We start from the raw sequence: 12,601 nt of genomic DNA, 5'->3' as shown, positions 1-12,601 counted from the left end.
CCCACCACGACCGCCAGCTACACCCCGGTAGCTTGTCTGGCGCTTCCTGCCGGGGTGGAGAGATGGTGGTGGTGGTCGCGGCGATGTGGGAAGGGCAAGGGGACCGTCAACACATCCACCTTCCCTGCATGGTTGGCGGGGGGAGGGGTGTTTCCACCCTTCGTTTGGGGTGGCCTAAGAGGGAGTGGGATGGTGGGGTACGCACGTACGTGCACACCGGTATGCACGAGCGCGCTGCTTGATGTCTGGCGCGTGCGTGTGTATGTGCTTGCGTGCACAGGCGTGTGCGTATGTGCAACCGTCAAGCACACGCCACCTTTAGGAGCCTCTTAAGTTTCTTCGTGCATCCACGCTCCTGGAGAGCGCATCACCTGTAAGAGCCTCGTGATTTTTGGACGGCGCTTTATGTGCCAACAGCGCAGAATCACCGCCCGCCCACTTCTGTCGCCTTGCCCCCACCGCCCCCCCCTCCTGCACTCACCTCCCCCTCACCCTACACACCCTCTGACGCTCACATCACCACCACCACCATCCGCTCTCCAGCCGAGGCTTGGTCATCCAATTTTTTATGTGCGCTTCTCTGTCACCGATGGACAAGCGCGCAGCTAACTTGGAAATCGCTTTTTGCGCGTGCTGGTACACGTCCATAATGCCTCTCACTCTCAATATTCTCTACGGGTTTATCATGGTCTCCTTTTGCCATCTCACCCAGTTGGTACATTCCCAACTTCAAATGTTGCGTCTATTGATCGTCTGTGCGAAATTCCTACGCCTTCTTACGAGTGCATCTGTTTACGAGTCCTCAAAGCACACACACCAGAATTTCACCCCCATATTTTAACAGAATTGTCTCTAATTTGTTTTTGCCTGTCGCGTCATTACTCTCTCTGCCTAAAAAGACCACATGATATTGCCATCGATACTTCCTAAAACCAGGGTATTTTCTGAATTGCTATGTCCGTCCATTTTTCTTTTCCAGCGAGCCGCAGCAGCAGCTGTCGCTGCAGCGATGACGGCGGCAGTGGCCCAACAACAATGCGGCGGGCTGACTGGGGTCGATCCCACCGCCATGATGGCGACCATCGCGAACATGTCGCAGTCCGCCCCCGGCGCAGGTTTCGATCTCTCACACACAGCCTGTGCCGCAGCTGCTGCAGCTGCCGCCGCGGCTGGCGTCCTTCCACCCCCTCCGCCAGCACCGGCCCCACCCCAACCACCCTCGTGTCTGCCTTCGGCACCAGCTCCCCTACCGGAGGTCCCTCCAACTGCGGCAGCAGTACCACCGATACCCCCTCTGCCCAGCTCTGCGGAACCACCCCGACTTCATTCTCCACAGGCGCTTGGTGCATCCAGTCCTACTCAGCCAGCTAGAGCCTCCTCTACTCTCGGTTTTGTGGACTCTAAACGTCGTCGGCTTGACAATGTGAGTTGTTGAGGCCTTCTGCAACTGCTCTCTCCCCGGAAACATTTCTTCTGTACTGGCTTTGAAATCCACCAACTCTTGGTGACTGGTGGTGTTGGATGTGCAATGGAGTAAAGAAATTTACTCAAGAATGTTTTCAATAAAACTGCCTCTTAGTAGTGGAAGGAGTGCTTGAATTGATTGTTAAGGTTACCTCAACGTTTGTTATCAGTCACAAAATATCCGATACGTCCCAAACAAATTGGTGGAATTTGAAGTAACAGCATCGGTGTCGATTGTGTAAGTATTGGACTCATAATCCTGGTATGAAAATCAACTGTAACAGTTTATTTTCTCCTCCAAGCCTGATTGGCAAACGTGATAACTTAGAAAACTCGAAAAATTGCACCTTCCTTTCTAAACATGAAACCGACCATCGAGTTAGGTTTTGATAGTGATGTTAAAGTCACGGGCGTTGTTCCATTGAATCTATCTGAGTTGTGATGATTCGACTTAGTCGACTAAGCGGCCAGTTGGTCGCTGTGCTTATGTGCGTGTGGATAACACAAAACCTTGCTTTTGCAGCCCCACCAGATGTAGGCGATTGTTTAGTTTTCGTAAGTATGAGTGTCTGAAAGGCAAACTTTGATGTACTTACACAAATGCATTCAAGGGGGAATGGAGGGAGGAAAAGGTGGAGCTAGAACCGCACAAGGTCAGCGACTAAATGCTGCGCGCATGTCTGTGTGTGCACCCCTGTTGTGGATACCCTTCCTCCCACCCACCACCTCCAGCCACCATCTTTCACAAAATGCAAATGTACACTTCGTGTCTGCGTGGCTGCGTGCGTGTTTGCGTGCACACGATAGATCACCAAGAAATTTTATCATCTAGTTAGCATTGCATACGAGTCGGGTCATAGAAGGGACTAACTAACTAACTCTAACCCCCTAAACTCAGGTTCTTCCTTCACGCAGTCGTAGTTTGTTGAGTTTTACCTACCACGTGCCCCCCGGATCTTCCCATCGACCATACCTTAGTTTTCCCTCTTTTTGATGTTTCCTAGGCCAAAGTGACCTGGATTTGTTCTACGTTACTGTTTTTTTCTTTTTGCCTTGTATTCTGGCAACAAACCGAATCTGCATGCACCATTAGTTACACTACACTTGCACACACGTAACTAACGAAAAGTCCTCTCTCCTGTTAAATAGAAGGTAATCACCCTCCCTTTTTTAGCAAAACGAAGAAGCTAAGAGTGATTCAGAACTCCTAAATGGTGCCAATCACATCAATCACAATGTCAAACGAGTAAGCTCGTTTTTTGCTTTCACTATTCCCGTATCTCCCCCCCCTCCCCACCACACCTGTGATGCGTTCAACAACACAGACTACCACCTTTCTGTTGTCTGTGTTTTCAGTCTACACCTCACTGTGTTTTTGTGTGTGTATGGGAACAGTTATTGTCGTACACACCCACCTTTTTATCTCCTTTCCACTTGAAGCTGTAGCATGCTGGCAACAGCACCACTCTGCGATCTTTTGTGTGTGAATGGGCCACTTTCATCCCAGGCAGACCTTAAACTATTCGAAATTTCTGTTTCTAGCTCTTATCATCAGAAGTTTACTGTCTCACACGCACAACACATCTGAAGCTCCAGTGTTGTCATGATTAGTGCACACAGTAATTCATGCTCTCAACGTTTGTATGTGTATGTGACATTATTTTAGACAATAAATGTGATCCATCACCCGTGTGATTACCACTTGCATATGCTGCCTCGTGTGGCTTTAATCTAGGCAACCATCCGCCTTCACCACCATCAGCAACAATAGTAACGGAGGCAACACAATAGTGAAAGGCTGTTTATGGCATTGGAAGAGACTTTGACTAAAACTTGCCTCTGCCCTCTATCCCACCCTTATGGATTTTTTATCCCTTGTCATTGTGGCACCACACGGCACCTTTGTCAATAGTTACTTCTGCATGGAATAGTAGTTGCCTTCGTGAACGTCTGACTCAAAGACCTTAACTACCAGCGTATAACGGACTAATTGTTCACCCCGGAATGGAGTTTAGACGGCATGATTGTCGGTGTGCGTGTACATCCATGTTTGTCACTAAGTTCCCACCTAATTCGCCCTTGTTTGTATTCCCCTCTCGCCTAGGACGTCGTGATGAACGGCACGGCAGCTGCAATTGGGCACAGTCCACATGAAAATGGCGGGGGCAGCACCAGCTGTGGTAACGACACGAAACTCGAGGTTAGTTAGGCACAAGCCCCTCATCCATAAAATATGGTTGCTAACCCCCCCCTCCTCTCAACTCACCATGACCCAATGTTGCCGACTCACATTCTCTCATTTACTGCTCAACCGTCTGTCAGAATGTTTCGTTCTCAACGGATAAGTCGTTCTACTACCTGATAATTTCTTGTGCGTGCGGCAGTAGCCTCCTGATTATTTCGTCAAGATGCAAGGCAGGTCAATTAAATCCGGCAAATTTATAGTGCGAGATCTCCACCTAATGGAGATAGAACGGGTGTGTGTGTGTGTGCAACCGAATAGCGGCTACGGTAGTGATGGGATTAATATTGATGAAGGCCATCTATAGGGAGGCACGCACACACACACTTGCACTGCTACAGCCCTGTCCAGGAAATTTCACACGCCTGTTGCGTCTTATGGGAATTGGAGGGATCTTCCTCATTTGAGCCTTTGATTTTATCAGCGGAATAGGGCCTCGACTCCAAACACTAACGCCATCGCCAACAGTAATGGAGAAAATCGGTCGCCCTTATCCCCCAGTGCTCTCAACCTCGGGACACCTTTCTTGTCAACGAATAATACTGCTGTCTCTCCTAAGCCCTCTACATCCGTCAACGCTCAGCTTCCTGTGACTTCGACTCCGATCGGTGAGTTTTCTCTCATGCTTCAAATCCTCTCTGGGGGAGGCAGCAACCCATTTAGTCGACGAACAGTCCGGGTGCGATTTGCTACGCTTGCCCCTCTCTAACCGTCACCCAAAAAAACCATTCTACCCCTATCCGTCTCTTCCTCCCTGTCTCACGTCTGACTCACTCCTGAAAATGGGAGGGAGAAAAGGGGAAAGGGGGTTACGCCACCACCCCATTTCTCGCCTCAATGGGCATATACACGCCTCCGACGCGCTTCGTGCGTCGGTGCGCAGTTGCGTGCATACGAAGGAAGGAACAGAGCTGTTTTTTCCTTCCTTTTTCTCTTCCTTGTAGCTCTCCTCTGTGCTATGCTATGCTCGGTTTTGCTCTACAACTGCTGCCGGTGCTACTATTACTGTGAGCTGCATTCCAGCTTATCATCCGCTTAGAGACAGTAAAAGTTGAAATGGCGACAACAAAGAGTTGACCTACATTTGTTAACTGCATTGATTACCCTTTGACTCGGTGAGGTGGTACATGTGTAACGTGAGAGAGCGACAAACTAGAAAAATGTTAAATTCTAGGATGTGCGTGCGCTTAGTCAGGTCATGCCAGCTTCTACCTCCGACGGTTTAACAGCTACGCGGGTGACATTCTCATCAAGGTGGAAAGTGGGGTGAGGTGCGGCGGTTCAGAGGGGTAGAACCTTCAGCCAAGAGATAGTGTGCGTATGTGCGTGTTTCCGTGGGAATTAACATCGCCAGGCCAGGATTCAAGGTGGGGTTTGTGTTCAGCCTTCTCTCCGACTTCTCGTAATTTCGGCTTATGTATGACCGTTCCACACACACACACACACACACACACACACACACACACACGTGTGTGTGTGCATGCATGTGTGTATGATCGGTGTTTATAGAACGGAGCGGTGCCTCACTCAAGGCACCAGTTTTCATCCATATAACCACACTTTTTCAAACACTTTTGTTGCCTTTTTTTAAGTCAACGTATGTGCGGGTGTTTACATCTTGTAGCTTTGAAAACGTCGAATGTTTTTTTTTACGAATTACGTACTGTTAGCTAAGTGGGGGGAAGCTCTCAAACCTGAATATAGTTATTAAGGAATGGTTTGTGTTGTTTTTTCCACCCATTTCTACTGCTGGAATAAACTGGGAGATTTTCTGTGTGCGTGCGTGCGTCTCGGATGTGTCTAAAGGAGAGAGATAGAGATAGAAAGCTTTGCCTCAAAATGTGTGTGTGTATAACCGCACTGGTGTGTATGTGTGTTAATGGTGCGCTTTCGTCCGTGCGTTTGTATGTGTGCGTGCGTGCCCACGGACGACCCAGTTCTGATGACAGTCGCACGCTACTTGTGTGCGTGCGTGGGTGTGCGCTGCATAGGCTGTGCCTAGGCCCCAAACCCACTACCTCACCCCGACCAGCCATCCATTCACTCATCCCTCTCCTCTCTTCCCCCTCCCCTTCCCCCACGTGCACACAGATGGATTCTGACACGACGAAGGGGGGAGCAGGGGGCAAGGGAGTTTTGATGGTGGTGGGGTTCAGAGTGTGGCGCAATAAAGAGAACGAGGGAGAGTGGGCGGGTAGATGGACAGACGAACGGGTTGGTGGGAAACCAGGAAGAGATGGGAGGGGTGATGCATGATGCTACGCGACTGTTTCTCCCCACTATGCGCACACCCACGGACGCGCGCCCGCTAGGTCGTTTTAGCTGATGCTACTACCGCTTCTCCTCCTCCTCCTGCCAGCAATGTTAGAAGTGGTGGTGTCCGAATAGACGAACAGCAGAACACAAATGTTACATACGGAAAGGCGGGCGGGTGAACAGAAATGGTAGAATGGTGGAGGTGGGAGTCAGAGAGATGTGCCAGCGCGGTTGGTCGGGTTATGTTTCCGTTTCCATATGCCGTCTTGATAGCCTCCCCTTCCTTACACTTCCCTCTTCCCATGTAATTCAGATCAGTAGCCCTGCCATTTTCACTTGACTTGAAGCTGTCTTGACTACCCTTTACACAAAAAACTGGGGAATCATTCCTATCCTAGCGATGTGCTTGGTCAAGAGGTGGTTTGTGCCTTAATGTGTGAGCACGTTTTGTTACGTGTCTTTGTGTGCCCCCAATCCTCCTCCCTACTCACTCAGACCACGATGACGGCGGCGACGAAACACGCTTAGGGAGGGGACTGATTATATCTCCAGTTCTCTCTCATCCCCTCCCCCAATCATCACGACATCACGTTTCGGCAGGCGAGTCTGAGTGCCCCCGAGGGAATAATTCGTCTCTCCGCCCCCTCCTCACTTCGCCCCTTGCAACTAGTCGGTCAGCCGTGACGGGTGGGGAGGGGCGGAGGAGTGGGTTCGGATTAACGCCACAGCCGCCACCACCACTACCACCGCTGGCTGAACACTGAGGCGTTCGTGCGTGCGTGCCTAGCCCATCTTTTGGATTGCCAATTATCATCACCCCAGCACATCGCCCTTCCCTTCCCTCTGGTGTGGTGATGAGAACCGCGTTGTTTCGGCTTTGCACACAGAACCCTGCTATAGGAAGAGGAGCTTTGCACTGTATTTTTAGAGATAGTTTATGATTTTTCTTTGTGTGAAACTGAATGGTGTGTTCTCGCCCCCTTTTATTGCACACTTTATTTCAGAAAATTGCATTTACTAATCAGGAAGCGTCCCTGGTGTATATTACTCGACTGATGCTCATTCATAATTACCTGTAGAGTAGCAAGGGGTAAGGGCTCCTCTCCTTTTTAAAGGCAATCTTGTTCACCTTTAATCGCTTTGATTTTAAAAGATTGCGAATGGCCTCACCTACTTGAGGGTTTTAAGTAGCGCTAAATGGAGTTTTTGTGTCCTTTTTTTCTCCAGATTGACCGTGTGTTATTTCACCACCCATAACAATTCTAATTAAGGTGCCGCATGCGTCCAAGTTTACAGTTCTTATCATGGCGCAACCGATGTCTTGGAAATTAGGCTTTTGAATTTGGATTACTGCCCGAGTAATCTCAAAAATCACACCTTTAGACACACTTAAAGCCTTGACAACTGGCTCACAGTGGGTCACCAACTATTGTCGTGCGTTATTTGTATATGCTCTAGAGGGGAAGAGCCTCTGCGAGGGTGTTTTAGGCTTGTCACTTCTCGTACCTTTGTTGTTTTAAACAGACTCACCAGTAGCATTCTTCTCTCATCTTTCATAACTGACATCGCCAGCCCAAACACTGAAGCACGGTTTATCAAGCCTTCATAATATGACACTTGTTTGGTGAAAAGTCTCAACACCAAGCGGCTACGTTATCCGGCATTATTTATCCATCCTAAAGGGGCAATCAAATAGCATTCTGATGCTTCTGGGCCATGTCTTATTCTGTCCCACAGGTGAAGCTGTACCATCGCTGGCATCAGTGACGCCAATCCCTCCCTTCCTAGCAGGAGCAACTCCAACCACGCCGAGCCTCCCCACTCCGATGACGCCCTTCCCAGGGGGTCCACCCCCACCGCCGGGTCTCCCCGGTCTCATGACCTCTACACCCACTCATCCTTCTCTCCTCTCCCGGTTTCCCGGTCCTCTTCCTCCTGGTGCCGCTGCTCCTCCACCCCCTTCTAACTTTCTGAGACCGCCTGGGGCTTCTCCCGGATCCATTTCATCGGTACGCATTAATTCCACACTTTCCTGTCGCCATAGAGGGAATTTCTAGGCTATTTAGGTGTGCATTTTCAATTCTCAAATTAGGCCGGGAAGTGTCGGACAGGTCATGGTTTTATTGTGTTGACTTTTGTTTCACTCCATTTCGGTAATGTTCTAGATAGCCATATCCTGGTTTATAGCTCTATTCCTGTTGCCCTTTTGCTGCTAATTTCTCGCTTGCACGTCAAATCAGATATTTTTGTTTTAATTGTAAAATTTTAGATCCCATTTGATGGGAGTTTCCGAACTTCTACACTAGCCGTCGGACGAACGTAAGTTATCTTTTAATGCCTTCATCGATCTAAGCTTGTTTGGAGATATGCACTATCTTAAAGCATATGACAATCTCACTGCTACTTTCGCTATTTCTTTCTCGTGGAAGAGTGGATCACGCTAAGGGATACATAGAGGATGGGAAGAGGAAGAGGAGAAATAAAAACTGATCGCTAGGGAAGCGGTAGGGAGAAAGAGTGGGAGATAGAGGACAAATTGACTTGGAGCGGCTAAAAAAGAGAGTAGGAGAGGGTTGGGCGCACCGGAAGAGGGAAGAACTTAAAAGGGGTGGGGGAAGAGAAAAGCCCACTCACGCACGCAGGCAGGCGCGTCTCCACCCCGTGTCCGCGCCTTCTTTGTTCTCCTAAAGTGGGGTTTTTCTTGTGTGTGCGTGCGCAGAAGCACACGTGCTGACTGCGAGTGGAAAAGTGAGACAAGGGTGGTGGTGGAAGCGAAAGGGAAAGAGGAGGCAGTTTGGAGAGGTCTTTTCTCTCCCTGCATACACGCATGCGTTGCTCAACGTTTATCCCTCTCCTTCCCGCCCTCTCTTTGCCACAATATCGCTTGCCACCTCATCTCCTCTTTTTTACGACCTCGGCCGCTCAATCGTTTGCGTGTTGCAGGGAGGCAGGCAAAAGAGAGAGTTAGCTCCAATGAGGATTTCTAGGGTGGGAATAATCATTTCTCGCATTTAAGGAGTTACAGTCTTCTTTAACCCTAGTTTTCTTATGAGACAATGACTTACCCTTGAGGACATACAAGTCTAGAAATGAATTTAATACATTTAACACAAGAAGAACTAGAGGTGGTTACAAGCGTAGGCAGTATGGCTAACACAGTAGAGGCTGAATGTAACATGTAGTAAATGTGGAAAAAAAGTGCTGAATCACAGCCACGTTGACAAATTTCCCTGGGCCTACAAAAGATGCGTGCTATCTAAAGCCACCATCTCTCCTCCACCTCCCGCTTCGCATATTGCCAAACACACACATTAATGTGCCCACGTAGCCCTGGTCCCCTGCAAGCATCCGGTCAAAGGAAGATCTGTCCACAGCACACACAGAGGCAAGCCATATAGGCGTTCCACGCTTTTCCCCCTCATTCTCTTCTGCCCGCTTGCTCTCCCGTGCTCGGAGGGCTATTTACCTACCCGTCCCGTCCGTCCTAGGTCGTGGTTTGAAGTAGGGAGGTGGGGGAGAGGCGAGGGGGATGATGCGTGTGTGTGTGAGAGGGGACAGACGAAAATCCGCAGTAGAAAACACGGCTATAAATAAACAATCAAGCGAGAATAATTTGTACGAGGATCTGTCCAACCCTTCAATTAGACGGAGTCTTCTGATGACCAAGGGCGACCGAAAGGTATCGTGACCTCAGATGGTAGTTTAGCCACTCGGAAGAAATCCATGGTGCACAAAGGGAGGTACAACGAAGGTGGATTACTGATAATAGCACTTCTAATTGTCACTACCGCTGGTACCGTTGTGGTAGTCGGTTGCTTTAAATCGTGTCGCAGATAGGTTTGGTTTGGGACGTCGTGGGGTCGTCTTGGTCTGCGGACAATTGCATCTAGTTTTTCAGTGGCGTACCTAAATGGAACGCATCTTTTGGTGGTTGATTCTTCTCTGAGACTAGCACCGAACGTGATATCGATGGGATTCGTTCAAACAGTATCATATTGCTTAGTAAAAGATTCTATTGTAGATTTTAGTGATTTTGAAAAAGCCATCGAAGTGTGATGTTGAAATGTAGTCGACACAAATTCTACCATCTTTAGAAGAGGATTATTGTATCTTCCTCGAAGAGTAAAGTACTGTCCGAGTACAAATTGGAGTTTTTGCATCCGACGTTCTTTGTCTCAACCATAATAAGTCGCGTTGCTGTATAAAGTGGTTTTGCTGTCCTACGAGACCGTACTAACGCGCTTCTTTGTATCACTCATTAAGGCCAACATTAATTCATATTTCTACCTCATCGGATTTAGTTTGCCTATTCCAAAATAGGGCTTTTGTCTCATTTTGAGCGGACATCTTCCAGTACTCTGCACCTTTTTTACACACCCGTGCAATTCGAAGAACGAGGAGAGGAAAGAAGACACTAGAGGGACAAATGGAGTGGCTAGAGCCGAGTTGGCTTGACACATGAATAAGTAAACAGTTTCTTTCCATCTTTGTGTCTGTAAATTATTAACGAATGAGTCAGAGGAAGGGGGAAGGGAAGGGAGAGGGAGGCCCATATGCGTGCTTCCTAGCTCAACTCTACCTTAGGTGGGAGAGTTTGGGATTATTTTCTTCCGAGACCTTCCACCGGGGATGTGATGCGGTTTGGTTGTGTGAACACGAAAGGCGGAGGAGGCGTAATAACGCAACCCAAACCCGGCAACAAATGTGGAGACTTAAGAGTCACGGCCAGGAGTTAGGCTTAAGGCCACGGTTACTGGTGCTGATGACGGCGGTGATGGTGAGTGGGCGCGGGTGGGTGTCACCCCATCACCTCTCCCTTTACTCTTCCTTTTCTCTGCTTCCCCTTACCTCCACCCCAGGGGAATAAAAGCAGCTGGCGGCGGCAGTAGCAGCAGTGTGCGTGCGCTCATTCCCAGCAGTGATAGACAGGAGATTACATCACGCAGTGCGGGCGCGTGCATCCCACCCACTCACTCCACCTCTCTCCCCGCCACTGCAGCGCTGTGCAGTGTAGCAAGCCTTTTCTGCAACGGTGTTACTCCTGCTGCTGCAGAAGACGCCCCTCTTCTACCATGCCTCTGCTTCTTTCTGATGGAATGAGGGGGGCGAGGGGAGTGATGGACTGGGTTGGGCTGGGCGAGGCTGGAAAAAGGAGAGTGGTGGTGTGCGTACGTGTGTACACACACGTACCCCTCTGTATGGCGAAGCAATTTAAACATGCCTCTCTCCTACCTCTCGCCCACTAGCCACGCCGTCTGGCAGTGGTGGTGGTGGTAAATCAATTCTCTCTCCGTCTTGCTAGAAGCCAGTTCTCCATTTCTCCCTCTATGCATTTGAAAGGGAATGGTGAAGGCGGCACCTCGTTTTTGGCATTTTGTAAACAATCAAAGATCTTTTTTCACTTCACCTCATTTCTGGAAGCCAGGTCAATCCTCCCCTATATGCGGAGCTTTTGTTTATTTCTGTTCTTGCTTCTAGGACGTACTCGTACGTCTATATGGAGGGCCAACCACCTGCACCCATCACTATGCCCCCAGAAGTCTGCTCAGGTCCGGGCATTCCACATTCTACGAAGGTCATCCAGACCATTGAACACGGTGAGGTTGTCTGCGCGGTAATGATAAACAGCTCTACCCGGCACATCTACACCGGTGGCAAGGGCACTGTGAAGTTGTGGGATCTGGCTGCAGCCACCGCTGAACGCGCTCCAACCGTATCGAAGAGCCCCCTCGCTACTATGGACTGTCTCCAGGGTGGAAACTACATTCGATCGATTAAAATGGGCCAGGTTTGTTACCTTTTGCAGTTTAAAAACGATTTTACCTAGATGATAATAATATCAACCTTTTTATTGTAGGAGGGAAATCTGCTGGTTGTCGGTGGAGAAGCCAATGTAGTGAGTATTTGGGACATGGGGGGCCTAACACCACGACCAAAAGGAGAAATAGATATTGGCGTGCAGGCATGCTATGCTGTGGCGGTTTCCAATGACAGCAAGCTCTGCTACTTTTGCCAGTCAGATGGTGTGATTTCAGTGTGGGATCTGCACAACCAGAGCCAGATTCGACGATTGCAGGGCCACGGAGATGGTGCGTCATGCGTGGATTTGAGCGCGACCTGCGCTCAACTCTGGACGGGTGGATTGGACAAGACAGTGCGCAATTGGGACATCCGTGAGATGCATCGCCAAATAGCGCAGTTCAACTTCAACTCCCAGATCTTTTCTCTGGCCAAATCACCGACGGAAGAGTGGGTGGCCGCAGGTATGGAGTCGGACGAGATTGAACTGTTTGCACCGGGCCGGATGGATCGGTACCAGCTACGGATGCACGAGAGCTGCGTGCTATCATTGAAGTTCGCCCATTCGGGCGTTTGGTTCGCCTCCACTGGCAAGGACTCCTGGCTCAATGCCTGGCGACCTCCATGGGGTGCTAACTTGTTCAGGGTGAAGGAGAGCCTCTCTGTACTGAGCTGCGATATATCGGCGGATGATCGGCATTTAGTCACGGGTAGTGGCGATAGGAGAGCTTCTATATACGAAATCAACTACTGAATAGCGTCTATCCCCTACTCCCTCTCCCAATCCTTACATCCCACTTGTACAGACGACTCTGCGGTCACTTCGATTTCATCCATCTG

The 12,601-nt window shown here is 49.4% G+C and overlaps 1 protein-coding gene across 1 annotated transcript in view; it reads left to right on the top strand. All coding sequences in view use genetic code 11, as the record gives it.

The window, feature by feature from the left end:
* EGR_00424 (hypothetical protein) overlaps positions 1 to 12,515 on the top strand; it is a gene marked incomplete at both ends in the record, with an annotated part of 14,244 nt that extends 1,729 nt beyond the window's left edge. The window contains 8 exons of the mRNA XM_024489673.1: positions 980 to 1,423; positions 2,639 to 2,710; positions 3,569 to 3,664; positions 4,131 to 4,314; positions 7,700 to 7,971; positions 8,232 to 8,281; positions 11,441 to 11,750; positions 11,820 to 12,515. Of these exons, the coding sequence (XP_024355670.1) occupies positions 980 to 1,423; positions 2,639 to 2,710; positions 3,569 to 3,664; positions 4,131 to 4,314; positions 7,700 to 7,971; positions 8,232 to 8,281; positions 11,441 to 11,750; positions 11,820 to 12,515 (2,124 nt within the window). The remainder of the gene's footprint in view (positions 1 to 979; positions 1,424 to 2,638; positions 2,711 to 3,568; positions 3,665 to 4,130; positions 4,315 to 7,699; positions 7,972 to 8,231; positions 8,282 to 11,440; positions 11,751 to 11,819) is intronic.
* Between the last annotated feature and the right edge of the window lie 86 nt (positions 12,516 to 12,601).

This window comes from Echinococcus granulosus (assembly GCF_000524195.1).
Source record: "Echinococcus granulosus chromosome Unknown EG_S00002, whole genome shotgun sequence".
In the NCBI taxonomy this organism is placed as follows: domain Eukaryota; kingdom Metazoa; phylum Platyhelminthes; class Cestoda; order Cyclophyllidea; family Taeniidae; genus Echinococcus; species Echinococcus granulosus.
The sequence above is the reverse complement of the archived record's forward strand: the minus strand, read 5'-3'. Positions and strand labels throughout refer to the sequence as shown.